The following is a 26,705-nucleotide window of genomic DNA, read 5'->3' as shown; positions in this document are numbered from 1 at the left end:
TATATGCGGCGCCGGAAATTCGAGCAAGATGTGCGGCTGATGAGACTCACGGTTCCTCGGCTTGCCAAGGTTGGCCAACATCTTGTTGAGACCCAAGAATCGGCGCACTTAAGCCTAGAGATTATCGGATCGTCAGAAGAGATCTCTGGGAGCCTTCACTTGTTAACTTTTGGATCTACACCTTTGAAGAGTGGATCCTTCTTTCTCTCTCCAGGGGATTTCCGCTGCCACAGACTGGATCATACTCGAACGATATTCCGACCGTTCCTGTCTCCATTAGAACCCGCGCAGTGTGGTATGGTTGACGCCTGTCCTAGCAAAAACTCTTACGAAGGTCGCCAAGCAGGTTCCTTGTACCATGCGGGGCCTAGACATCTGTTTATAGAGGATTCCTCGGTTTCCAATCAACAGATCGTTGGTTTTAACTCCCGGAAGCTCCATTGATAGGGCTTATACACTACCCTTTGGAGGGTGAAAGCGCAAAATGTCATATGCCGGCCAGGTTTCCAGGCGTTTGATCAGAGCCGCAATGCAGTCCCTTTCGATAGCAATTCGACCCGAAATCCGAGGACTGTGTGTAAAGCATGAAAACCGAACATATATGAAGGGCCATCTGTGGATCCGACGGCCTGTTACGATTCCCGCCCTATAGACTGTCGCCTCAAGCATCGCCGCTGGTGTCTCTTGAACCAATCGCCGTGGTAGTCCATCTCTTCAAGTATTCCAGTCGTTGTGAATGCTTCTCAGCAGATCATGCAATCTTGCTTTATCTGGTCCCGAGTTCGGATTCGAGTGTTCTTCGAGTGGGCTCAGGAATCGGATTTCGTCGTTGGCCTTCATCGTGAATGAGGTCTTATACTGCGGTATGATGGAGCTATCTGGAACTTCGTTAAATCGGCTTTCTAAGTCTTGCGATGACTTCTATTGATCCGTTTCCGCGCTACGTTCGGTATCTGTTCGTTCAGCCGAACACTGCTGGGGATCTGTATGGCACAAAAGAGCAGCAATGCGTGAGGGAAGATATGAATTCCATGGCAACATCTAGCAGCTACGATTACGACAGCTTGCACATATGGGTGTGTCTCGGGGCGTCCAGCCGCTACACTAGGCAGACTTCTCGTTGCCGCGCCCGCGTTGCTGATGAAGGTGTACACTACACTAAGGTCTCGATGTCAGCCTGATCTAAAATTGGGCTTTTTACAGCCTCTCTACTATTATATTCATCTTACTTATCTTGGTTTGTAGCTGTCAATGCCCGAACAGCTGTCGCAAGGGCTTGTCGACCACCATCAACACACCTAACAACAACAACAATCTGACGACACTGCGTGGTCCATGCGTACTCCCTCCTTGCGAGAAGCTTCCTATTGCCCTGGATATCAGAGAATTCTGTCGGAAGAGCTCTCTATTGGTGGTTTCCGCTGCGAGTTGCACCTCCCCCGCTCGCAGGAGGTCGTGCACAGACCAGTGAAAGAGAATCTGACGCACAATTTTGATAATAACCTCAAGATTACGCCAGATTCGTTCGCGTAACAGTTTCGCCAAGTCGCGTGCCTTCTAAGCCGCCCCGAGGGCTCAAAAACCCTTCCCACGCCGACAATCCTTCTCACCTTCTCACCTTCTCACCTTCTCACCTACTCAACTTCCACTCTACTCACGGCCTATTGGTACATCGATTGCTATTATCACACAATCCACCAGTGCTATCATTGATTGATTGATCTTTTCAAGATTTCCAGTCTCTCAAAACCTACTTCCCGACCTGACTAAGATACACGCGCAACTACGATGTCTCACCCACAGTTCACCCCCGCCTTCAATGGCAACAACACCCGCACACGCATAAGCACTCCTTCCACCATGAACGCTGGACTGAACTTGCCTACCGTCGAGCACAATGGCTCGGCTTTCGCTTTCACCTCGTACCCGAACTCCACGTTCCCCCCCTACATCACCCCAGTCGCTCAGATGTTTTCTGCGTGGCAGCCCGGTGCGCTTCCGGGTTACTACGACATGGAAAACCTCTTTTCCGAATCGGAGCAGCAGGGAGGTCATGATTACATCGGTAGTCAGTTCCTCGGAGGTCAGGAGCCTGCAGGCTTCACTGAGGCCACTGCCACTCGCCTCGGTAACATCAACAACTTTGGTGAGTACCGCAATCTTAGTGTAATGGTTTCCCATTAATCATTCGTTTAGCTACACCTGCCCACTTCTTCCCAGATACCAATCTGGCGGCCGAGACTGCTACGGTTGAGTATGCCGAGGATGTCGGTGGAGAGCACGATGTCGATGGTCATGGCGGACACGATTTCCATGATGACGGTGAGCACGACTTCGCTGATCATGGCGAGCGTGATTCCGATGTAGACCAACACGCTTCGCCTGCAGATGAGGAACAAGAGAACGAGGCTTCAGGTAAAGATGACAGCAACACGCAGTATCCGACACCTCCTGCGGATATAATGGCGCCAAAGAAGCGCATGACGCGCGCGAGCAGCAAGAAAGCTGCTGGTAACAAGACAGCTCCAAATAGCAACAAGGTCACAAAGACCCAGAAGAAGGATGAAATGACTCCTGCGGAGAAACTTGCCGAGAAGGTGAAGAAGTACTTCAGCGACAAGATGAAGAAAGCGGGCCTCATCATCCGCGAGCAAAAGAAGCAGACGGATCCCGCGAGCCAGCTTGGGGCTAATGTCAGCATTGTGGATTCAGCCAACGGTGTGACGATCACAGGTGTGTACTGGAAGGCACCGACCAACGACGACACGATCCCCTCCACGCAAGCACAGATCAACAAGTGCGTTCAGAAGCTCGTCGAAGCTATCCGTAACAACCACGAATGCAGGGAGAAGGACGACTCCAAGATCTTCCAGAATCGGTGGGCAGATAGCGCGACGTACTATACGGTCCCCGAGATGAAAGCAGTCGCCCAAGAGGTCATGGTGAGTGTATCTCACTCTATGCTAGCTTACGTTTCTCTACTAACATGCGAGATAGACGACGATGATTGACGTCCACCGGAATGGATGGACGAAGTCTATCTACGACAAAGAGCAGCGTGACCTGCTCCAGAAGACTATGCTCTTCACGTTCAAGGAACGCTTCGATTGCCTCGTCGAACTTCTCATGGTACTGTTCATGTCCTCTCCATTCTCGACCTCTTCTAACGCAAGTCATAGTGTTCCAAGACAACATGCCAAGATCTGATGAAAGGCGAGCGCCACTATTCGATCATCGGTAACCCTTACGCACTCACAAACCGCACTAAGAGCAACAAGGCGTCAAATGAGACGAAGGAGGTGCGCATTGCAGACGGTGCTGAGGTGGAATCTTTGAGGAGGGCCGCGAATGGAGAGGAGAGCCTACCCAAGGCAAAGGGCAAGAAGCGCGCCCGTGAGGAGGACGAGAACGATGTCCAGGCCCGTCTCGTCGTGGCAGCGAAGCCCCCGAACAAACGTGCGCGAAAGAACGTCCAGTAAGGTTTCGATACTTGTAGCATCTGCGAGGCGTTTTATACCCCGGTTAGGATAGGAATTTTTCTTGGACAGGTTGCTTGATTACTTTGTCCGGCGTACTGTCTGGCTTGCATTAATGGCGTTTTCTTTGGCATACTCAATGCTATACGGTATGGATGGATCTTCTACTTCGCCTACACGACGCGGTTCAGAACAATACAGTACAAATAGCTGAAAGCAGCTCATAGTGAGAGGATATCAGCAGAATGAAAGGCCTCGAAGGCCCTGGAATTGGCATTAGTAGAATTACATTGCAGCACTGTCTACATGGAGAAGGATAGTTACTTTATCCTCATATAGTCCCAAAAGCTGTTCTGCACAAACTTCTACCTAAGCTTTCGTTGTCATTGACTGCCCATTTCCCATGTGACAACAACTTCGCCAACCTTCCCAGCTGAAGGGTAAATATAATTAATGCTCAATGTCATCTTCTAAGCGTCCTAGTCCTCCACCAAATGCCTGAGTGTCTAATTTTACGATATCCCGACTCCACAGTCACCAAAACGGGTAGGCGAGTTATCCTTGATAGCGATCGGCGCTGGAACTCGCGGCACAGCTCGGACTCCCCGTTCCACGTGTATACGACGCGCAAAGTGGGGCTTTAGACGGAGAGGCTCAAATTCGAATGGATTTCATACCTGGTGATATGCTCAACTTGGTTTGGCCCAAAATGACAGAAGAGGAGAAAGACAGCATATGCCGACAGCTACGGGAAATCCTCACGGATATGCGGTCTATAGACAACACTGGGCTTATTGGCTCATGTTCAAGCGGACCAGCGCGAGACTGTCGCCAATACACGGACTACAGCGACGGGCCGTATAAGGATGAGGCCACAACACGGTGAAACATAAGATCTTGGAAGGTCGAGGCAAAATAGCGCTGTATCTCAAGTATCTCGCATTTGTCCAAAGATAATCCCTTTGTGTCATCTGAGTGACTGTACATCAGTGATTCATAGGAGAGGGCTCGACCTGAATAATGTGATGTGTTGAGAGTGCACTAGGTCATATAAGTTGTCTTGTAATTGGTCAATTTGGGAGCAGCCAAGCAATACGACCTTGGCGACTACTTCTGTCTTATACTGTGTATATACTCCATGTGCCAACTGTTGTCATCTCCTGAACCTTCCATTGTTCATTTCAAGACGCAATGGAGATATTAGAGCCTCCGACCTCTGTTCACGAAGCATATCCTGAACGCGGTCTAAAGGCATATAGCGTCGTCTTTGGTGCATGGTTGATTTTGTTCCCAGCCTCCGGGATCCTGAACTCTACTGGTATATTCCAAGCCTGGCTCTTTCAGAATCAGTTGCAAGGATACTCCGAAAGTGAAGTTAGCTGGATTTTCAGCACATTCGCCTTCTTATTCTTCTTTGGGGGACTTTTCGTTGGTATGAGCTGCCGGAAACTCCTATCTGGACACATCTAATAAGAGCATAGGGCCGATATTCGATAATTATGGCTCTAAGACCTTGTTACCAGCTGGCGCTGCGGGATTGAGCATTTCATTGGTGGCTACAAGTTTCTGTAAATGTAAGTACTCGCATTTCATTTTCTATTGATGGAACTGACTGGGACAAGCATATTATCAGTTCATTCTTGCCTTTGGGTGTTTGGGAGGCGGAGCTTCCTCGATACTATGGACTACAAGTATCGCCACTCTTGGGCATTGGTTTGAACAAAATCGTGGTCTTGCCACCGGCCTTGCGACAACTGCCGGCGGATTTGGCGGCGTGGGGTACCCAGTCATCTTTGCTCGACTCACCTCACGTATTGGATTTGCGTGGACGATGCGATGCTTCGCTTTGCTGAGTACGTTCTGCTTCCTGTTGGGTGTGCTTCTTTTAGATACACGTCTTCCACGGAGTTCTCGCGGTGCTCTTGCTCTGAACTGGCAGGGCTTCAGGGACGTTCGCTTTGTCCTTACAATGTCAGCAATCTTCATTCTAGATTGGGCAGTTTTGATTCCGCCTGCATACATAACGATATATGCCGCCTCGGTGAACCTACACTCCATCTCCCAACATATACTCGCCATTCTGAACGCGGCTTCGATTTTCGGGCGAGGCTTACCGGGGCCAGTAGCAGACAGATTGGGCCGGTTCAATGTCATGATCGCATGTTCGACGATGTGTACAATCTCGATTCTTGGGCTTTGGTTGAATATCGGATCGAGCATTCCAGGGCTTGTGGCCTTTGCTGTTGTTTACGGTTTCTTTAGCGGCTCTGCGTACAGTTTGACCCCAGTCTGCGTCGCTCAGCTTTGCAAAACGGAAGATTATGCTAGCAGATATGGCACAGCTTACGGTATCGTGAGCTTTGCGACTTTAGCAGGTGTTCCCCTCTCTGGCACGATCTTGAGTGCTGGGAGAGGAGATAATTACTCCCCACTTATTCTTTTCTGCGGCGCGACCTACGCTACTTCTACACTAATTTTTATCATGGCAAGGGGAGTCAGTAAAGGATGGAGGCTAAGGACGAAGTTTTAGTAATCGAACACGCGCTTAGCTTAGCCAATAACTATGCATGTACTCAAGAAGGTACCATCGTCAATGTACAAGTTTCTTAAATTATTGAGGCCAACCAGTAATCCGATTTTAGGGTATCTACTATCACAGGTTAGAGTCCATGCCAGAGCTGGTCTTGACACCACCAACCTAAAGAGGGGAGTGGAGTTGTAAAGATCGCCCATAGCTCTCTATATTTTGTAGAAGTTATGCTTCAATAACGAACGGTACTGGTTATAGCAACCATAGAGTTGAACCCAACCTCGTAACAGCGATGCTACCATGTGGCACCACCAGAATGACGAGAAAGACTACCAGGACGTGCAAACTTCCCGCCCATCTTTCTACCCCATCACTGGACTCAAGAGCATTCCCTACTCCAGGGCCTCGAAGGTCGCATAAACCTCAGGAACATCCTCCTTCACGGTCCCGTTCCACACCATAGTATACAGCTCCGTAACCAACCCTTCTTCCATTCCTTTGACGTTATACTTCTTTCCGTCGGCCAACACCAGAGCATCTGCCACTTGCGAGTTCGTGCACTCGAGGATATCTTCATTGACAGCATATCTCTTCTTACTGCTCGGATTCCAGGTGCCACCCGCAAACCTGGATCCGCCCGCGGGAGGATTGAGGCAAGCGTTATTTCCATTGCCCGTATTCCCCGAAGCAACGAGTGCACCACAGATCTGTCCGTTGCGGGTAGCTTGCCAACCGCCGACAGCGGCATTGTGTGGCATGTTGACGAAACCGAGGGAAGGAGTGCCCTGGGTACCCCTTTCTCCATTGCAGCAGGTCTGGAACATTGTTAGCTGCAAACATAGGTGGGGGAGAAGTCATATAGTGCGCACCCTGGCAGCAATATTGCTGCATACGGCGAAACCACCTTTGCAACCACCCTCAAACCTAAGGCGGATGTCCGCCGCCGAGGCCGCGGCAGTGAGGCTCATGATGATGGTAAGGAAGCGCATGTTGACTGATGACTTCTGGTTGGAGATTTGAAAGAATCTTTAGGGGCTTTATGTGCAAGGTTGAGAGTTTGTTGCGTTGATGAGACTTTGGTTGAGGACTTTACGAGCTCTTTATACACAACCTCCTCATTCACATGAAGTTTTATCCGCAGTTGGGCCGAAGGCAGTAGTGTCGGGCGCTGTCTTACAATATCGATTCGTATAACTTTTCTCAGGTGTGGGTGTTAAAGGAGGCCATATTCGGTAGTAATTTGCGTTGTCGAGTAGGATGGTGTCTTTTGCATCCCGGTGGTAACGCCTCTTTCTGTCATCTTCGGCCATCATGACCGCAGAACGGCGACATGAAATGCGCCATTTGGAGGGGTAATTTTCTTTGCCTCAATTCTACTCGAGGAGAAACTTAGCGGTCAGAAACTAAGCAAAATACTGTGCGACTGAGACCCCCAAGTCCTCGTACACGAGAAACCATACTCCGAGACAACTACTTCCATCTTTATACCTTGAAGATGTTCAGATTCTGTTTATGATTTAAAAGGCAGTCCAGACTATTCCTAGATTCACAGCAGCATCACGAGAGGGTTGACGTAGTGTGAGCAACTCTGTGAAGCCCGTATAGCCATATGCGTATGATACGTAAGACGATTACAATCCCCTGCCTAGAAATTACGCGAAAGGACTGTTAGGCATCTACCTGTAAGGCACCGGAGCGTCGACAGCTGGCATAGGTTGAAAGAAGGTCTGACGAGACATACCTCCTACAGAGCCTGGCATACACGAGTGAGAAGATAGTAAGACGGTGCTTACTACTTCCCCTCACAGATTGTGAAAGCTCGGCGCCACAATTTACAATGTCAGCAAGATGGGTCGCACGGCATTTCGTCGAAGGCCACTTACATTACTTCGAGTAACGCCGACATACTGCACCACCCCTACACAAAGCTACACGTGCAGCCTTGCTTACGGGCTGCTTCTACGCTAGGAGTAGTCCGAATTATTACAACCTGGGGGCTGAAAACCATCGTGGGCCGGACACCGAAGGCACCGAGACTAGGCAGAATCTCCAAAGAGTGAATCGGAATCATCTTGTTCAAATGTTGCTCCGTATGATCAAGAACGAGTTCTCTCAACTCACAAAGGGACAGTTCTACCCCAAAATTCCTGATTATCGAAAGGTCTTACACAAAAATAACCAGACTCATGCCTAGGATAACCAAAAGACTTTTCACGCTCACTGCTTTGGGTTCCTGTCCACTGGGTCTCGACCTCTGTCAGCTGGAGCATCTCTAATTCTTAGTGGTGCAACACTCCAATAGATTGCTGTCTTCCACCACACGTCCAACACTAAAGACTTACTTCCAAAGCCTTGCGGCGAAGGCAATCAATGTTGCATGGATTTGACCGTTTTCCAATTCAAGTCATGTTTTCCGAGGTAAAGTGGCGCTACACGGGTTATCCGCGGCCGTACACGCTGATTTGGATAGAAACTGTGCGTAAGACTGATGCCTTGACTACTTCGGAGTGTCCAATAACGACTGATGATGGGGTTCCCCTGAAATCTTGACCGTTCACATGGTGACCAGGGTTAAGGGAGTGCCCGCTCTAAAGAGTATTTTCGGTGAACCTTGTTGCGGTTCTCGACCGAACTATCTTTGAGGAATATGGGCACGGGGGTGTCGGCCGAGAGCAAGACTAGTATCGCAGCAATAAGCGGGTTTCTGCCTTCAGGGAGTGGTAGGGCTGTGGAGGGAGGGTGCAGTTCACTAATACGGGAAACAGGCTGAATCTCGACGAGATCGCGAAGCGAGCCAACAACAACCATCCTACCCCTCACAACCGATTGCTCGCCCGATCCACTCCCAGACATCCTCACAGTCACGAAAGATATGATTTCACATTCCTTGCCGCGGCATATACACGTGTTCACAGCGTCGTAGTATTTTCCCCGGCTTTCCGTTCGAAAGTTAGAAACATTGAACACTGCAAATATCAACACCAGCGCCACCAGTACGCTAACACTTTTGCCGGCATCTGGGCCGCCGTCAGCCAGAAGCCGGCCGTGACTGGTAACGCCCCGATCCTGCAGACTGAACTACCTGCATGCTTAGTCGGGGTTAGGTAATAGCGAAACAGAATGTTGGCCTGCTCCTTTGCATGCCCGCTTGTCGACAAAGTCCCTCCATCAGGGCCTTGATGATCCTATTTCAAAGAGTAATCGGTAGTAAATCATTCCATTGAGTAGGCGCACGAGATGGCTAGTGCTCGATGAGGAAGTTAGTCCCTTCGTGTAATATAATACCCGTTGCTTGGCTTTCTTCTTGCTCGGATTTAACGGTTGATGGTTTCTAGTACACATAACTTGTAGACCATGTTCCAAGTCGAATTCGTAATCTCCTCGATAATAAGCCAATACATACTTGCATATCTCACTCCACCGCTTAAGAAAACCCCAGGTCCCTTTCCGGCCAAGTTCTCAGACGTATAACGCCCCCGCAGCCACCACAGTCAGACGCATACATATTGAGACGCAGAAGAAGCTGCGTGAGAAGTGCGGAGATGTGGTCCGACTCAGACCAAAGACAGTCAGCATCGCGGAAAGCATGTGATACCGCGGACTAGATGTCCTATTTTGCCCTGGGACTTTCTCGGACACATGACATGGAGTAAGAAAGAGGTTTGGTTTCATGGAGAAGGCCTACGCTGTTACTTAGTCTTGGGCTACACATCTTCGAGCGCGTAATACCCGCGAGCGGACTAAGTTAGTCAAATGGCATGATCTTACCTCCGGGCATAATCGTCGGTGTAAATCCTTGTGAAGCGCGGGTTAAGAAGATGAAAGATGCTGATGTCTTTTAGAGGGGGGTTTGCGTGTGTCTTGGACACCCACTGGCGCTTGTGGAGTCATACAAAGTTATTACCACGATCCTCAGTCCGTATGAGATTGAGCTCGAGCAACCAGGGCGGGAGTGGTCGTTGCATAAGCCGTAGTTCATGTAACCACATAAGATGAGGGGTGCAGATGAGTCCGCTCGGAAGTTCTTAAGAGACGACGACAGAGGGTCTTTACAGCAATATCATTCATCAGACTCCCAGGTCCAGCAGCCATGAACATGGAACGAGTATGTGAGCCTTAAACCTGGCGCAAAACTCCAAGCCATGAATAGCACCGTTGATATTGCCCTTGCTGTGAAATCCGCCCTGCTTGAGAGCAATCATGTTTACCTACGCCGCGCGAGTAGCGCAATATCCTAGAGAAACAAGCAAGGGTTATACGCCATATAACAACAACGCCCCTCCCCCAGACTGTCTTGTCCGAAGTTAGCCTAACCAGAAACTCCGTCCAGCCATTCTCTAGTAAGCAAAAGATTCAGCATGGCGCATATTCTGAACGGTAATACACATCGCAAATCCGTAGAGGAGCATCGGTGTGTTCGACCCTCAAGCGGGCGATCTGGGGTAAAGATGGATCTGGTCGGGGGTTCCGTCGCAGATTCTGATATGACTGGGGTCGGTCTATGAGCCCTGACCAACGCCTTCGAGACCACTGCCATTCGAGAGCGCGAAGCTGTTTCTGCCGTCTCCTCCAGACGCACCGTCGCCACCGTTTACAACGGGGCCGTTTAGCCCAGCGGACATGGGTCCGTTCATGTTGCCATTCATGTTGTTTAAGCCGTTCATGCCGCTGTTGTTCAAAGCGTTGCTGTTCATGCCGTTGCCGTTCATCCCACTGTTATTCATCCCGTTGCTGGACATACTGGGCCCCGCCATGCCGCCGTTCATTTGATTGCTCATCCCGCTGTTCATCCCGTTGTCGATACCCGCGCCCATGGGCCCTAGCCCAGGATTCAGCCGGGTAGACTCATTCCCATCGCCCAAGGCATTGACGTCGGGCCAAAACCGCTGTTCTAGCCAACATATTTGGCGGAAGATTTCTTCACAGCGCACCATCTCCTCCTTCCCGTCGCGTGTCGTTGTGACATTTGCTAGCTCGTCGACGAGCGCGCGCGTTGCGTCTACGAATTTACTAAAGGCCGGGGATGTCCAGTTGGGGATGAGGGCTTGGTGTAGGGCGACAATGTGGGATTCGTTGGAGGGCGTGGGGAGTGAAGTGCTGAAAGAGGAGGCGTACTGCCAGGCGGAGCGATAGCACTGTGCTGGTTAGTACAAAGCACGCAGAAGTGAAGAGATGGTACGTACATGTTCGGTGCCCCACAGAACGACCATGCCTTCTAGCAGCGACGCGCTCGAACTACTCGCGCTGACAAAAAGATCAAGCAACGCGCGCGTAATAGGCGTTGGACTCCCCATGCCCAGCGCAAGCCCATATTTGGTCGCTGTAATCTCAAAGAACTGCATCTCGCGCCGCATGTTATTCAGCGCCGAAATCAGCAGATCCATAGTCCTATACATGTGGTGAAACTGCGAGTTCTGCGTTTGGGGTAACCGTATCTTGGCCAGCAGTTGGCCGACAAAGCGAATGTATCCCCGCGCATAGTGCCCGTCCTGGACGAGCCACTGCGACAGCGGTCCTACTGCTAACGAGCCGCACCCCGCGTGTGAAAGGAAGGGCTGCTGCGTCGCCTGGGTGAAGGGCGTCGAGCAAGTTGAGAGTAAATGCGCAGTCAGCGAAGGCGCAAGATGCGGGGTGGCCATTTGGATATTGGGCGCAATGGGCTGGCCATCGCGGGCGCGCTTTGTATTCGGGCCTCGTCTATGCACTTGGAGGTTTGGATTTGGTGCCTGGCCGTTGAGTATCTGGCTGGGGCCCGGGGGCAAGTTCGGGTCAGTCGACACGCCATTCTGCTGCTGCTGCTGCTGTTGTTGCTGCTGCTGTTGCTGCTGTGTCTGGAGCAAATGGGCTTGCGCCTCGGGAGAGGCGAGGTATGGCTGGCATTCCTGAAGGTGCTCGATTTGTCGGGTTGTGTTCTTTGCGCGCACGAAGCCGCAGTGCAGACATCGGACTTTGTTACACTTGCTGGGCGTATCCTGGTCTTGGAACTACAGCGCGGAGACATCAAGTCAGCCACGCATTCATGTGCTATACCAGGAGGATTCCATACCTCTGCGAAAGCTCTCCGTATGTCAGGATTTGCGTGGCGGCCCATTGTGGCCTCTGAAGAGGGTCAGCATGGCGGAGGTGCCGTCGTCTTGCGACATGCTTTCACGGGTATCCAGCGTGTCGCAGTCGAGCAAAAGGTGCGATGCCCTGGAGAAGAGCCGAGGAAGCGGACTTACCTCGAAGCGGCGGTCTTGATGATCGTTGTATTGTATTGCGCGTTTGGTACGACTGAATACCAAGTGGGTTCTGACGTCTCCGCATTTCGCCTTACTCAGCAGGGCCTGGGTCGCACCTGCCCTCTTTCGTGCAAGTAACCATTGCCATGCCTCGCGACTTCTCTCCCGCAGGGTGAACGTAGAAGCTCGGGATAGAGATGCTAGCTGCAAGGAGTACTGCGCTGCAAAGTCTCTACGTGGAACCTACTTTCGCATATTCTCGCATATTGCGTTCATGTTCATTCAGATGGAATGCAGCCGTCGAGTCTTAGTAACCATGTTCTGTTCGTTAGGGCGAAGCACGGAACCAGGTGTGAAATGTTTCCGCCCCGCCCACGAGTATTCTTCCAGTGTATTCAACCGTTATCATCACTAAACGGCTAACTTGATTTCATTATATTCTTCACTCGCCATCTCGAAGTATGGTTAATGATTCAGAAGTCTCTCTACATCTCTAACACATTGCAATTCAAGCTGGAGCCATGCAACTTGAAGCCAGCGATAACTAGATCGATTTCAACATCATCTACCCCAGCAACTCCCGTAGTCACCGCTACTGAAGCTTCTGAGGCTGCAGTACCGCCGAATAACTCCAGCGTCGCACCGAAGTTCCGCACCCCATCACGACAATGACGAGCATGTAGCGACCACGAGGGCCGCAACCGCAGCTGAAGCTCACGATGCCCTCGCCCTCTGCACGCTCTTACCACATCGAGGAGATCAGCCTCCACAAGGAGCATCAAGACCGTGCGTGCATCACCCGAGTCCCCGCGCCAGCGCCGTCTGCCGTTGCTTCGTGACCGATGACGCTGCGGCTAACAGAGACGCAAAGAGGAAATGACCGACTTGAGCAAACGGTGAGGAGGCCGAGCAGTCCCTTGGCGGTCACACGCGCATGGAAGATCTGAAGATCTTCACATCTACTCGACGAACACATCCGACTTGGGGAATAAGGCATCGTTGGCGTTCCCCGCATCAGCTACACGATGCACTAACTAACTACCATCGCGCTTACCTTTGTATTCCCCCGCGTCGAAGGGACGATGTGCCGTCTTAGACCGATCGGAGTGGCAATTCTCGTGACGGTTGTTTGGCTGAGAGGTGAGACTATGACATCGAAGCTGCAAGCCTAGTTTCTAGAAGGGGTGAACAAACTTCTCGCTAACTGGGCCGCCTTGGGTTTCTGCTGGACATAGGGCTGATCTTGAACTTAATCTGCTTGGGCCAAGAAGTGGTTTGCACCATGGCGCTCAGAAAGTAAGGCTGAATAGATGAAGCGTGCCAGCATTCCATCAGACATGTGCAAAAAATATTCGCGTGAGTAAATGAATCCCTCGGTAGAATGGGAATCCTCCATGGCATTGTGAAGATCAGGACCCGTTTGCAGACAGCTTTCCCCGCAATGCTGCCTTGAGCCGCTTTGAGAAACTCCTAGGCGGCTGCTGAAAGAAAGGGTCCACATCAACGGGACGCTGCCGCGGAGTGAAGGAACCTGAGAATGTGGGAATTTTGGTTCGAATATTTTCCCCCTACCTCGTGGCGGCGCGCATGCATCATCACATCATGCGACCTAGACAAATGACGTTGCAAAACCCCTATCCTTGCATTAGCCCCGTGGTATTACAGACGTACAAACACCCGTTCGAACAATTTGAAGGAGGTTTATTACCTCGGAGGTACACATCCACGTTGTCACGATCGGCAGGCTTACTTGACAAAATGCCAAACCTTGCGCATGGGGCATGGCAGTCCGATCTAAGTGGCGGACGCCTGCCGCGTAACCGTCTTGAGTCGCATCGCTGGCGATCCTCACATCATCGCCATCAAACCGCCATCCAATCAGACGAGCGTACCTGACTGCCCCTTAGACTTTACCACCAGCTTCTCCCTGCGTTCGTCGACGTAGGCATCATCTGACCTTGCCTAAACAACGGCCTTGTCCCGACGAGGACCGGGTCCCTTGTAGCTAGCTGTCAATGCCCTGTTCCAGTTTAGCCAGCACAGAGATGGTCTCGGGAATACTGTTTCCCCATGACGCCGCTGCGTCACTGTGTCTGGTCGACCGACTGCCAGCAGCCCTCAGGCCCGCTCCGAAGCAAGTAACGATGTACAAGCAAAGGCTCCTATGACCTAGGGCCTAGCACGAGACACAACAGACCATGACTTGTGCGCGGAACGGCGGTTGGCTGGCCTGGTGGTATCCTTGACACCGCCCTGCTGGCAGATGCTAGAGAACAGCCATGGCTTTCCGGCTAGTACGTAGGCTCCGCAAAAGAATGATGATCGTTGTTTTGGGGGAGCTGCGGAAACAGCGGACACGTACGTGCATGGATGTGGGTAGAACAGAAAACTGGGGCGGAAGCTCTGGAAGCTTGGAAAAGTTGTTGGAAGGGATGCTTTTAAGAGAAGATGATCCCCCGTCGTAGTGACTTGGTCATCTTTGGATATATTTGAAACAGCTGCAATTGTAGCACAGTATCTTTCTAGTCCTTTATATCCATATACCTGGATGAGCTTGCAACACTCGGTTAGCTAGAGCATCCCCAACAACGACAACATGGTTGGACATTGGACTACCGCTGCGGCTGTTGGCCTGTTGGCCCTGAGCACAAATGCCTCTCCTATGTGAGTACTAGAGGCGTTGGATGATCCCAATTGAGCTGACATTGGCGTAGGCAACACATGAAGCGAGCGCCATTATTTAACTACAACGGCGAAAAGGTCCGCGGAGTAAACACAGGCGGTTGGTTTGTCCTCGAGCCCTGGATCACGCCCTCCCTCTTCGAAGGCAATGCTGCAAAGGACGAGTGGACTTTCAGCGAGATCTTGGGCAAAGACGGGGCAAAGTCGCGTCTGCAGAACCACTGGAACTCGTGGATCACACAGGACGACTTTAACCAGATGGCCACCGCTGGTCTCAACCACGTGCGAATCCCAATTGGGTACTGGAGCGTCATTCCACGGGACGGCGAGCCGTATGTGCAGGGTGCGTACGAGAAGCTTGGTGAAGCGCTGGACTGGGCGTCGGGCGCTGGCCTAAAGGTCATGATCGACCTGCATGGTGGTAAGTTGTTGCCATCGCCAAAATGTGTCTCACGAGATTGACAGTCGATAGCTCCCGATTCACAGAACGGCTTCGACAATTCCGGCAAGTACGGCAGCGTTGGCTGGACGCAAGGCGACACGGTCGAGCACACCAAGAACGTGCTGAACAAGATCCGCGACGACCATGCTGAGCACCCTGCCGTTTCTGCGATCCAGCTCCTCAATGAGCCATTGGGCCCAAACCTCGACATGAACGTGGTCAAGCAGTTCTACATGGACGGCTGGGGCAACTTGAAGAACTCGAATGTTGCCGTCACCTTCCACGATGCGTTCCAGGGTGTCACCAAGTGGAACGACTGGGGCGCGGGCATGTGGAACCTCCTGCTCGACACGCATCACTACGAGATCTTCAACAACGACCAGGTCGCTCTGAGCATCGACGACCACATCAGGACAGCCTGCGACTTTGGCAACCAGATGGCGTCGACGGGCAAGTGGACGGTCGCGGGCGAGTGGACGGGCGGCATCACCGACTGCGCAAAGTGGCTCAACGGCAAGGACAAGGGCGCGCGCTACGACGGCAACCTCAACGGCGCGCCCAAGGTGGGCGACTGCACGGGCAAGTCGACGGGCAGCGTAGCGGGCCTCTCCGCCGACGACAAGCACAACATTGGCCGCTTCATCGAGGCCCAGCTCGACGCATATGAGAAGGCGACGGGCTGGATCTTCTGGACGTGGAAGACTGAGGGTGCGCCCGAGTGGGATATGCAGGACCTGTTGGCCAACGGCCTGTTCCCGCAGCCATTGACTGCGCGCAAGTGTAAGACACGTCCCCGTATTATCCATTGATGACAGTGAAACTGACATGCTTCAGATCCCGGCCAGTGCAGCTAAGCACCTTGTCGACGACGCGACTTGGCGTGTGAACAATGTTGTCTTTCCTGCTCTTTCTTCTGTACCAACACGCTACATTCGCTGCGCCCCGGACACCATCTCCAACCCACCTACTGCCTACTTGCCTACCTGCTCATGGCAAGTAACGTCACGATATAACGAATTTCGTTTCGCTTCGAAGATACCCCGATGCGCTCACTCGCTAGAAGGGCCCCGTTTCGGGAGCCCACGTTTGTTCAGATTGACACATGGTGTTGTGTCAGCGTGTGTATTTATACAGCAAAGCATATAGTAGTTGGGCGAGGCGCAGCATATAGGTGGAAGGGGGCATAGCTAGTTGAAATGAATATGAAGATTGAACAATAATTGATTCGAATCAAGCCGAGTATTGCCCACCCGCTGTTTCACTAGGTCTCGATTCGCCCTGGGGGCCAAATGGCTGCCGTGCCAATTTCCACGCCGTCGCACCTGGCCTATTCCGTGAGCACTTGGAGCTCCAGCTCGTCAGTGGCGAAGGTCGTGCTCAAGGGGGACCCGCGTTCGCGTCTCTGCGAATGGCAGCATGGTGCGACAGGATGAACGGTGTGCGTGCTGGTCGTATTTCTCCTTTTATGAACATCCAGGGACCAGCTGGGCATAGGGCGGCAGGCTAGGCCGCCAGTCAGCCGCGATAGTACCTGAGCCAAGCTGCCGTGCACGACAGCACAGGCAGATCCCCACTCCACTGTTACGAGAATCTGGAGAAAGAAGCTTCGCCCATGCTTATTAGATGGATACAGACGTCGTCGTCGTTGTCCTTGTCCTTATGCAGTCCCTGCTTCTTCACTTCAATTGACTTCACTGCACCCTCGACAAGCGCGGCCGAACCTCGCAGGCGCCGGCTGACTGAGCGACTCCAGCCCTTCAGGCCCCCTCTGCTCGACGGCTCCCAATTTCCAGAAATAGGCCGTGCCAAACAACTAACCTGACCGGAAAAACATGCAACCCCCTGAAGCACCCCGGCGTTCCCCTTGGTATACGAGGCCGAGCGGCCTGCATTCCTCGCCCGCCATTGGCGCAGCAACAGCTGGCGCACGCCATGGGGGCATAGCGCGCGCATTTGGAGCATAGGCGGCGTTGCTCTGGCGGCCAGCCCTGTGCTAGTCGGCTAGTGCAGGAACAGGGCTGGATGCCGCGGGTTAAGATTGGCCGTTGGGGGAGTGTGTGACCGGAAATCAATACATTAATCCTACGCTCCTCGACCCCTTCGACCCAGTATCCTCGACCTACATACAAAACCCGAAGAATTTGTTCTTCAGCCCTTCTTTACACACAGTCACTCTTTCTTCGTCGTCGTCGCCCACCTTCTACATAACTCCCCACCACTTTACGCTTAATCGCATAATACCAACTCGACCATCTTCATCACCATGTTCTCCAAGGCTACCATCGCGACTCTGTTCGCTACCCTCGCGGCTGCCCAGGTCCACGCTCCCGTTGGCGAGCCCACCGGCAACCCCATCACCAAGCCCGTGAACGAGGTATGTAACCACCATCTCTGCGCGCTTCAATTGCATGCGCTTTGAAACGACGAGGCTAACAACAACACCCAGGTCGTCCCCGCCTGCAAGCCCTTCACCATCACCTGGCAGCCAACCACGCCCAACACGGTCTCAATCCTCCTCCTCAAGGGCCCCCCGACCAACGTCAAGAAGTTCGGTCCTTCGCTCGCCGAGGGCATCGCCAACAGCGGCAGCCTGACCTGGACTCCCCCCTCTGACCTCGAGCCCACGACCGGCCACACCGGCTATGGCCTCCAGCTCATCGACGACGTGACGGGCCAGTACCAGTACTCGACTCAGTTCGGCATCTCTAACGAGGGCTGCGCCGTCGTGTCCGGCTCGGGCTCTTCTGGATACCCAGTCGCTACCCCGACGCCAACCCCGTCTGCCAGCAAGGCTGCGTCCTCCGGATACCCCGTCTCGTCGGCCCACAGCACCACCGTTGCGCCGCCCCACAGCACCGTCATCTACAGCACCGGCGCTCCCCACGCAAACGGCACCGTCATCCAGCCCACCAAGCCCATCACCGTCCCCAGCTCGCTCAAGCCCTCTGCCACCGGCAACGCCACCACCTCCAGGCTGCCCGAAGCCACCGGCGCTGCGTCTGCCCTCCAGGCTGGTCTCAGCCTGGCCGGTGCCGCCGTTGCATTCGCTTTCATGCTATAAGCACCTCTATTTTGCATAAAAAGAGTTGATCTTTTTTCGCGTTGCGCGCACACCTTTCCGTGCGCGTGAGGGATGTTTATATGTCATGACTGCTTTTCGTTTCTCGAGATACTCCTGGTGTTAATTAGGGTATTGGTATATACCGCTCTTTGTTTGTTTGGAATCGAGTTTCAACCTGCGCGTTGGAGGGGGGGCGTGGGGTGTATCTAGCCAATTGCATAGTGTCTGCGCATGCGCGCACCTCAACGAGGTTTCATGGTGATCTGACTTGATGGTATGATTATGAGGGTTGGTGTGGGATGTAATGCATTGCATTTAAATAACGCCAATAACGCCTTGACCGCTCCTTCCTGCTCGACTTGTACAAGTTGCCTCGCCCGTTAGTCATCCTCCCGCATCACGCAAGTAACCAATCAACAACATCGAGGCATACACACTGACAACATGTGAAACTATCCATTCAAATATCCCTTTCTTAGTAAATGCCCCACAACCTATTCCTATTCCATATTCCAAAGACGGCACTTCAATAAAGAAAAAGTTGTTTTGCTACTCTAACCCTCTCCCTTCGATCCATGCTTCTACTCCTATTTTCTACTCTTCATAAAACCACCATGGCCTCTTCCCCAAACAAAAACAACAAGCTAGAAACCTCTGCTCAACTGCCACAGCAGCAGGAGCCATCCAATCAAACTTCCCCAAGACGCCGAGGATAGGGTATATTGTAAATCCATTTTTCATAACTGCTAGAACGCAAAAAAAAAAAACATTTCAAATCATCTCACATTTCACATGTAGCTCACATAACAACGCACTGGAGTATCTTCTTCCCCGCCTTCTTCTCAGACGGAGCAGGCGTGTCTCGTCCCGTAGTCATCCGCGACGCCCGCCCGCTCTGCACATATGGTGTCCTCGACGCTCGCCCGCTGGGCAGGTCCATCTGCGACTGTGACTGCGGGTGCGAGTACACTTGAGATTGCGCCTGTCTCTGCATTTGGGCCTGTGGCGGCCCGTAGCCATAACTTGGTCCAAGGGAGTCTGTCCGCGGCGGTGCGCTCATAGGGAGCCGTTGGCCAGTCTGCTGCTCAGGCTGGACTAATCTGGGCAGGATACCTCTCCTCTGACTCGGGTTGGGATACGCGTTGGCGGGCGCGCCTTGAGGGCCCTGGGGGACGCTCGTCCGGTCCATTGTCGGGGAGCTGAATAGCGGGACGTGGCGCCGCTGCACTGCGACGTTGGGCGCGGAGTCGCGGCGACCCGAGTCTGGATTGACGAGTGGCGGCGCGCGAAGATCGACCGTGCTTTCTACCACTCTGCGGGCGCGGAGAGAAGGCCGGCGTGTAGCATTTGCATGAGGATGTGGTGGTAGTTGGGGGTTCTGGAACTGGGGTGATGCCATGTACGACATCTGAGGCGGGGATTGTGCAGCTGAGCTACGTCGGCGTACCGAACCAGAGGACTGTGGATTTGGGTATGTAGAGGGATGGAGCAGGGACGGGCGACGCTCCTGTGGTTGCTGTGGCGGTGAAGACAGGTTGATGGAGGATATCGACGGCTGTCTATGTTGATACGGGTTCGAGGGTGATAATTGCGAAGGGTTGATGGTCGCAGACATGCTAGGCACAGGCGGGATGGAGGACGCCGTAGAGCCCCGAGGTAGTCGCGGGACAGGTGGCACATCTGGATGGCTGAGGCTGACACTTGCCGCCGCCGCTGCAGTCGCTGTATAGGCCGGCGGAGGTGGCACCCAGTTGTCAGCGTCGCTCTCGTGAGGAAGTTCACGCTGGCCATCGGCGCGACGATACTCAAGGGGTCGGAAGGGCAGCGCTCGAAGGTGTCGACGATTAGCGGGAGAGACGGCGGCTACCGTGGCAGCTCTAGCCAACGACATCTGCGACCTGGGCTGCTGGTTGTCATAAGGCACCTCGAAGGCTGCCTGTGCTTCTTCCGCAGTCAATTCCTCCGAATCCTCTGTGGGGAGTGGAGGTCGTATCGGTGCTCGGTTTGCTGTGGTACGAGCTCGCTGGACTGGGGTCGAGCCAATTCGCGATTGTCGTCGCGAATCATCGCTTCGATCTTGAGCTCGTCGCTGGGCCAGCGTTCTAGTCCGCACCAACTCCACTTCTCGCTCGAAGTCAAACGAACCTTCAGGTAGCATCTCGCCGGGACATAGAGGGTCCAGGTCATACTCTGTTTTTAACGGCGTCGGTGCGGGACTCCCTGGAGGCTTGCGCTTATCAAAGTCAAGCACAATGAGAACGCCTTTTGAACCCAGGGGTACGCCAGGCACATCGCTCTCACCAGGCAGTATGCTGGAGTTTCCAACAGCCACAAGCCGCTGGATGTTCGCATTGAGCCTGACCCATCGCAAGACGCAGATCTCCTGGAGCGTCCCCGCATCATCCTTCGGGATGGGGATGCAGAAGCAGGGCTGGATAGGCTCCTGCAGCTGCGCCTTCTCGCTCGGCTTGTAATCCCAGCCTGGGACCTCGTAGATCCAGATATTGGTCGTGCCGCGCATCCGCAGAGCAACAGCCGCTAGATCAACGTTTGGAGATACAGCAGGCATGGCATCGTCGACAAACTCTGAGCGCGTCCATCGCTGGTGGTCGGGAAGAAACATTTTTCTCTGCGTGAAGCGTTGACACGCAATGTCGTAGATACCCCAGGAGTCTTCCTCTGCGTTGAAAGCAAATAGCTCGTTGAATGTCCCGGTATCTGCATCTGGGAGGAGCGTGGCTTGACGTGCTATCCTCGCCGTTTCAGGAAAGAGCACCGACCCCGTCCACGCTGCTTCTGGTGGTTGAGGTATTGGTTCGCCCTCTTCGGTGAGTGGGCCATCATAGAGACCGGGTAGGACAAACAGGGCTGATCCGTCCGATTTGCGTGCATAGCCAGTGATGAGCAGCGTTCTGCCATCGTCTGAGAACTCCAGGGCATCGCCTGCGGGCCCAGAGAGGGTGCGTCTGGCTGTCTCAGGTATGCCTGGGCCAATGGCAACCACTTCGATGCCGAATTTGTTCCCTGTGATGAGGATGCGCGCATCGGGCGAAATGACGATGGAGCTCGCCTCGTGCACCATCATGATAGTCCGTCTCTTCTTGATCTGATTGTGTCCCTCGCCATGGATCTCGTACACGTCAACCTGCGACGGCCTAGACAACACCGCCAGTAGAGACCCGTCGTCGGTCACATCGATTGCTACAGGCTTGCGCTTGATCTGCAATGTCCTCGCCCATAGCCGCGGCAGCTGCACCGTCTTGATGAGCCATATGTTGGATGCCGAGTATACTGCCACATAGCACCCCCGCCGTGACACACTAACGTCAAAGCTATCTGGCAATGCAGACGACGAGGCGCTATTGGAGACGAGTTCGAGGAGGGTGAGGCTAGGGTGCGCGTACGGTGATGAGGCGGTCGGACTCGAGGCGCTGGGTCGGTCGTCGTATGTCGTAGCAGACGTCATGGCCGTCGAATGGCCCGAGATGCCCGACGAAGAAATCGTGTCTGTGTTTCCCAGTGAAGAAGCCGAGAGTAGCGTATTCACCTGGTCGTCGTCGGACTGTGAAATCACCGAGGCGTTGCGCTCGCCGTGCGCTGGTATCGAAGCGATGCCGTCATGGCTAGCAAAGGCGACTCCCTTTCCTCTCACGTCGGTTCTAATCGCCAGGCTGCGTCCTTCGCCCTCTGAGGGCCTCTTTACCATCGTATGCTCTTACGCCTCCACTTTCGGTCGGGTCGATGATGGGACTGCGAACGTCTACAAGGAATGCTGAGACGCCTCCATAGAACATGCCCTCGCTATCTACACTCAGCTATAGCAAAGGAAAAACTAAACATAGCAAAATGAGCAAAAAGTATAAGGAGCGTCCATATAGGTCCACCACCGCGATACGACTGCAGCATGGATACGGCCTACGTCTTCGGCCGGGCACAAGCGTCACGCTAAAGCAGATGGCGTGGATCGTCAAGCTTTAAATAGCTTTACATAGCACCCCAGTCATCACGTGTAATCACCCGTCGTATCCGAAAACTCTTCTAACATTGCCTGCAACTGTCAAGCTCGCCGAGTCGCAGAAGAGATGCTACATGGCCATGTTGCAGCCTTGGTACGGCGACAACCTCCTCGTTTCCCTCCCTGATACTACAGTCTGCACTCCTGGGGGCGGAGCACTTGACGCGAGGACCATGTCCGTTTCTCGAAGCAGCGCTGGCGAATAGTACCACGGCTGTTGCCCGACCAGGGCAGAAGCGTGCAGCTTCGAAACGCGGGTGAGCAGGGTTGGCTGAGGGGCAAAACATCTTCGCTCTGATGGCAACCTCTTGGAGTTGCCATAGGGTGGCAACGTTGCCACGGGGCGCTTTGAACGCAGTGCGACTCTCCAGCTGCAGACTCTTCGTGCAGACGTGTTAGAGAAGGTTGCAACGACGGGCGCCATTCAACCCCTTTGATTTCACCATTGCAGCTTGACGGGAAGAGAGTTGGTCTGCTGGACATCCAGACGTCTCGACCACTCCTCGAAGAATGCTCTCCTTTTCGAGCGTACCCCAGAGAGGCAACCTCGCCTCGCATGCGTCTGCTTATCCCCACCAGTTCACCCGCACTTTCATATCAATGCTCGCAATTACCAGACGCCACGACGTCCGAAAGAAGGCATCTTGCTTATCCTCTGCAAGTTCCTGCTCTAGTTTTCATCCAACTAGTCTACTGAAGCTTGCACCAAAGACTACTTGTGGAATGAGCTTCTCTGGCATCACGTCTGATGGGGAGTTCAGATGACGACGAGGATGCTTAAAGGTCTGGAAGGATATCAGAAGATAGCAGTTTCCCATCAGCGCTGGGAGGTGGCAGCGGCAGACGTTCAAACCCCCTCATTGTAGCATAAGGGGCGTGAGATATGGGAGCAGAAACACATCAGAGTAGTTGTGGAAATGAAGAGGAGGCTGTGACATCTACGATGTTTCTCATTCGCGCAGGCACTAGCCGGATACCTGTCGGCAAAGAATAGCCCGACCGACCCACAACTACACTCCCTCTATACAATTAGTGTACTTGCTTGACTCACAGCTCGTTGCGAAAAGGATAATAAACAGCAGGCTCTCTATCTTCCAAGGGGAAAGCGATCGCCCAGACCTCCGCCTGACGCATGTCATTGATCGCCCTTGCGCAGTCATGGATGCCGGGGCTTTGCCCGAGATTACGAGCTAGTCCGTCGGCATAACAAGCCTGGAGGCCTGAGACAGGCTTGAGCGACGAATCTGTTGCGTACCGAGGTTGCTTGGAAATACCGGTACGAGTCACTTAGGTCACGTATTGAGAGAAGACTATTGTAGTACGAGCCACGACGTCCAAGGTGATGAATACATTGAACATTACATACGTTGGATCATCGCACAGCCTTGCTATGAGGTGGTATATTGGTTTGTATGTAAACCACGCTGCGTAAACATGTACAACTAAATAGGATATCGACATGGTTGAAATGCAAGAATAGCGAAGCGTGTTTCCCTCATCTCCCCCATAAATACACCAGAGAAGAGAGCCTCCAACAACGCAATCACCGATCTATACACAGCCCTTTCTAGGAGAGAGGTTGCAGACTTGTTCAATCGTCTGTGAGTTCCATAGTCGCTTAATAAACCGGCCTGGAGTTTGGAGGGGGAGTGGGCAACTCGGCGGTTCCATATGTGCCTTGACCGTGACCTGGCTGCTGCTGGCTTTGATGAACTGGCGCACCTCCACTCAACTCTGCAGCCTGGGGCGTAGGAGAAACTGGAGCAGCCGGAGCAGCCGGCGCGATACCCCTCGAGTTACCACCGAGTTCTGCCGCTCCACCTGCGGGGGCGCCAGCATATTCATATTTGGCAGGCGACTGGTATGCTTGCTGAGGCGGCGGGCTGCTAGGAGCATTGTACGGGGCAGGAGCAGGAGCATCGTACTGAGTAGGCGCATTGTATTGAGTAGGCGCATTGTACTGATTAGGAGCATTGTACTGATTAGGAGCATTGTACTGGGGAGCAGGCGAAGTCGGTGCTGCAGCGTAACCTTGTTGCGCTGAGTAGGCTCCTTGCTGGGCATATGGGTCGGGCTGACCATAAGCTTGTGGTTGTTGTTGGGGACTGAACTGAGGCTTGGTATCTGTGTAGCCTCCGACACCAGCGGGCGGCTGGGATGGATCGTTTTGGACCATGGCAGCGCCACCGGCCTGAGGCGCGATAGCTTTCTTGCTCTTCTTACGGCGGAGGAAGAAGACAATTGCACCGATGAGAGCAAGTCCAGCAAGGACACCAATGACCGCGCCTGCGATCCAGGCCTTTGACTTTGACTTTTTCTTTGTGGCAGTCTTGGGAACAGTAGCGGCGGTGGGATCTACTTGTGGTACTGAGGACGCTGGGCAATGTCAATGGAAACTCACTTCAAGGTATGGAAGCGTGCTCACCTAACCCGGATGATACTGCTTGAGTGGCAGATGCGGGGATCTTGCGATAATACGACCAGTTACTAGAGTTTGGACCGCAGACAATGTCGGTCTTGGGGTTCGAGTCGCTCATATTCTCGAAGATGAAGACGGTATTACAGATCGAAAATTGCTTGTTGTTGTAGTTATCGGTACTAGGCATTCGTTAGAAGTAGAATAACGTGACGGTGGGCCAAGTCCTACCAGGCGATTGTCCTCGTGGTTGATTTATCAGAGTAAGGATAGACCAACGATCCGCGAACGCAGGCAGTGGGTGCATAACAGGACTGGAGGGTAGCCGGGCAACATTGAGCGTATTTTCCATCTTGATACCATGTGAGGCCGGCGTTGCAAGTCTGAGAATACCATCCTCCGCTGGACTCTACCCATCCGATGAATCGGTCGTTGTTCTGCCTCTTTGGTAGCACGGCCGGGCTTGTGATGGTTGGGTCGGCGGGCACTAGAGCGCTCGCGAACTTTCCAAGCGCAAGGGCGCAGAGAACGGAGATGGTGACTGTTCCAGACATCGTCGTAGTCGTTATGGCTCAGCAGCGCGTTCCTAGAGGCAGTCCCAAAGTCAACGCGAAGGGAGGCGGCAGGACTAGTTAAATACCGAGCACTGCGTGCTAGACGGCGACTCTCTCTGCCAAAGCCACACTGCATCCACACCAAAGTCGCACCGGGCTCGTGTCATTCAGGGCTTAACGGTTGGACTGTCCTAGACACGGCCTAGGATACTAGAGACGGGTACCGGTCAGCGATAATAGGGATGAACCAAGCCATACGAGGCTTGGTGTATTTCTGCAGGCGGCTCCATTGCCCATCTATTGTTCAGCTGGGACCCACTGTCACGACATGTGGAAGTTCGAGTGCCCATAAGGGACTTAGCGCGTCCCAAATTGATGCGGAAACCGGGAAGATTTATGTGTGGCGCGTTTAGGCGTAGGTATTACTTTTAGCGCAAAGGGCTGATGGGCGAAAGCTGAAATCTACTATTTATCGATAACTTCGACCAGATACGACATGTCGAGGCGCTGGGCTGCCATAGGTCATGTACGCAGAGCCAGGCGTGGGAGGTGGTACGCGAAAGCTCAGCTGGCCTCATTCAGTGCAACAAGAACGTGAAACCGGACCGGCCTTGGTCGGAAAAGCCAGCCCTGAAGAGACCGCAAGGCTCTTCTACGGTTTTGGTAAAGTTAAGCGAAATTGTACACTTGAGGAAAGCCAGCGTGGAGATCCATCGAAGTTTTTATGGAGACGGGAGGCTTAGTGCTGCTGCGGCTGCACAGTTAATTTATGTCAACACCGGAGGGCGCAGTGCAAAACTAGAGCGGGAGAGACTGACCGGGAATATCAATCTTGTCGACGGACTTGTCAAACCTCTGATATCGATACTGGTGTTGTTGCTGATGTGTTGGCAATCAAGATCTGCGCACGAGGATCTGAACACGAGAAACAGCCCCCACGGGGCGCCGACGTTTGGAAGCTAGCTGGGGTTATTGCCGGGCCGGTCGTCGGAGTCATATTGCTCCATAGCGACGAACTTCATCTTGTTGAAATTGTCGCTAACGATGAGGGATGTCGAGTTTCTTGACGAGAGTGCAACTATTTCGAAGCGCAGTAGTGGTGATTTTCGCGTAGAGTTGTTCCTTCCCTTGGAAATCGGCCACTCCTGAAGGGTGTAATGAGTAATTCGCGTGACTTATATCCGCCTCATTAACCCCGTTGCTCACATGCACTCTGTCCAACGTTACTCAAGCTCGTTTAACTTAAGTTTGTACACGGAGGAAGTGTTTGCATCGTCCGCATCCTTCACTGTTCATGTTCCATCGTCC

General features: G+C 53.1%; 8 protein-coding genes across 8 annotated transcripts; 4 read left to right on the top strand and 4 right to left on the bottom strand.

The window, feature by feature from the left end:
- Positions 1–2,567: 2,567 nt before the first annotated feature.
- K460DRAFT_284401 (uncharacterized protein) lies at positions 2,568–3,479 on the top strand (the record flags this gene model as incomplete). The annotated part of the gene is made up of 3 exons (XM_040928733.1): positions 2,568–2,942; positions 2,998–3,129; positions 3,180–3,479. 3 exons carry the CDS (start codon positions 2,568–2,570, stop codon positions 3,477–3,479), a joined length of 807 nt encoding a protein of 268 aa, XP_040788926.1.
- A 1,188-nt stretch (positions 3,480–4,667) lies between these two features.
- Positions 4,668–6,006, top strand: K460DRAFT_356050 (MFS monocarboxylate transporter-like protein; the record flags this gene model as incomplete). Its single annotated transcript, XM_040931927.1, has 3 exons — positions 4,668–4,908; positions 4,958–5,050; positions 5,099–6,006. The coding sequence occupies 3 exons, from the start codon at positions 4,668–4,670 to the stop codon at positions 6,004–6,006; spliced, it is 1,242 nt and encodes a 413-aa protein (XP_040788925.1).
- Positions 6,007–6,203: 197 nt separating this feature from the next.
- Positions 6,204–7,060, bottom strand: K460DRAFT_417462 (uncharacterized protein). The gene is made up of 2 exons (XM_040937884.1): positions 6,876–7,060; positions 6,204–6,821 (listed from the first exon to the last, which is right to left on the bottom strand). The coding sequence occupies exons 1-2, from the start codon at positions 6,993–6,995 to the stop codon at positions 6,399–6,401; spliced, it is 543 nt and encodes a 180-aa protein (XP_040788924.1). The 5' UTR covers positions 6,996–7,060; the 3' UTR covers positions 6,204–6,398.
- A 3,445-nt stretch (positions 7,061–10,505) lies between these two features.
- On the bottom strand, positions 10,506–12,097 carry K460DRAFT_377588 (heme oxygenase-like protein; the record flags this gene model as incomplete). Its single annotated transcript, XM_040934987.1, has 3 exons — positions 10,506–11,141; positions 11,190–11,990; positions 12,053–12,097. The coding sequence occupies 3 exons, from the start codon at positions 12,095–12,097 to the stop codon at positions 10,506–10,508; spliced, it is 1,482 nt and encodes a 493-aa protein (XP_040788923.1).
- A 2,465-nt stretch (positions 12,098–14,562) lies between these two features.
- K460DRAFT_367158 (glycoside hydrolase family 5 protein) lies at positions 14,563–16,559 on the top strand. Its single transcript, XM_040933517.1, has 4 exons — positions 14,563–14,891; positions 14,942–15,330; positions 15,382–16,131; positions 16,186–16,559. The coding sequence occupies exons 1-4, from the start codon at positions 14,824–14,826 to the stop codon at positions 16,203–16,205; spliced, it is 1,227 nt and encodes a 408-aa protein (XP_040788922.1). The 5' UTR covers positions 14,563–14,823; the 3' UTR covers positions 16,206–16,559.
- Positions 16,560–17,614: 1,055 nt separating this feature from the next.
- Positions 17,615–18,412, top strand: K460DRAFT_286405 (uncharacterized protein; the record flags this gene model as incomplete). Its single annotated transcript, XM_040928884.1, has 2 exons — positions 17,615–17,725; positions 17,798–18,412. 2 exons carry the CDS (start codon positions 17,615–17,617, stop codon positions 18,410–18,412), a joined length of 726 nt encoding a protein of 241 aa, XP_040788921.1.
- Positions 18,413–19,108: 696 nt separating this feature from the next.
- On the bottom strand, positions 19,109–22,201 carry K460DRAFT_367156 (uncharacterized protein). The gene has a single exon (XM_040933516.1). It carries the CDS (start codon positions 22,116–22,118, stop codon positions 19,212–19,214), a length of 2,907 nt encoding a protein of 968 aa, XP_040788920.1. The 5' UTR covers positions 22,119–22,201; the 3' UTR covers positions 19,109–19,211.
- Positions 22,202–24,045: 1,844 nt separating this feature from the next.
- K460DRAFT_406564 (uncharacterized protein) lies at positions 24,046–25,397 on the bottom strand (the record flags this gene model as incomplete). Its single annotated transcript, XM_040936972.1, has 3 exons — positions 24,046–24,803; positions 24,853–25,025; positions 25,075–25,397. The coding sequence occupies 3 exons, from the start codon at positions 25,395–25,397 to the stop codon at positions 24,046–24,048; spliced, it is 1,254 nt and encodes a 417-aa protein (XP_040788919.1).
- Between the last annotated feature and the right edge of the window lie 1,308 nt (positions 25,398–26,705).

Source organism: Cucurbitaria berberidis, assembly GCF_010015615.1.
Source record: "Cucurbitaria berberidis CBS 394.84 unplaced genomic scaffold K460scaffold_3, whole genome shotgun sequence".
Classification (NCBI taxonomy): Eukaryota; Fungi; Ascomycota; class Dothideomycetes; order Pleosporales; family Cucurbitariaceae; genus Cucurbitaria; species Cucurbitaria berberidis.
Note: the sequence above shows the minus strand (reverse complement) of the source record. Positions and strands in the feature narration are given on the sequence as shown.

Bases quoted from the DNA above. Each gene is read 5' to 3' on its own strand.
- K460DRAFT_417462 (XM_040937884.1), bottom strand. From the start codon at position 6,995: ATGCGCTTCCTTACCATCATCATGAGCCTCACTGCCGCGGCCTCGGCG. The intron at 6,822-6,875 runs GTGCGCACTATA...ACAATGTTCCAG, and splicing joins GCAGCAATATTGCTGCCAGG to ACCTGCTGCAATGGAGAAAG.
- K460DRAFT_367158 (XM_040933517.1), top strand. From the start codon at position 14,824: ATGGTTGGACATTGGACTACCGCTGCGGCTGTTGGCCTGTTGGCCCTG. The intron at 14,892-14,941 runs GTGAGTACTAGA...ACATTGGCGTAG, and splicing joins AGCACAAATGCCTCTCCTAT to GCAACACATGAAGCGAGCGC. The intron at 16,132-16,185 runs GTAAGACACGTC...GACATGCTTCAG, and splicing joins GCCATTGACTGCGCGCAAGT to ATCCCGGCCAGTGCAGCTAA.
- K460DRAFT_367156 (XM_040933516.1), bottom strand. From the start codon at position 22,118: ATGGTAAAGAGGCCCTCAGAGGGCGAAGGACGCAGCCTGGCGATTAGA.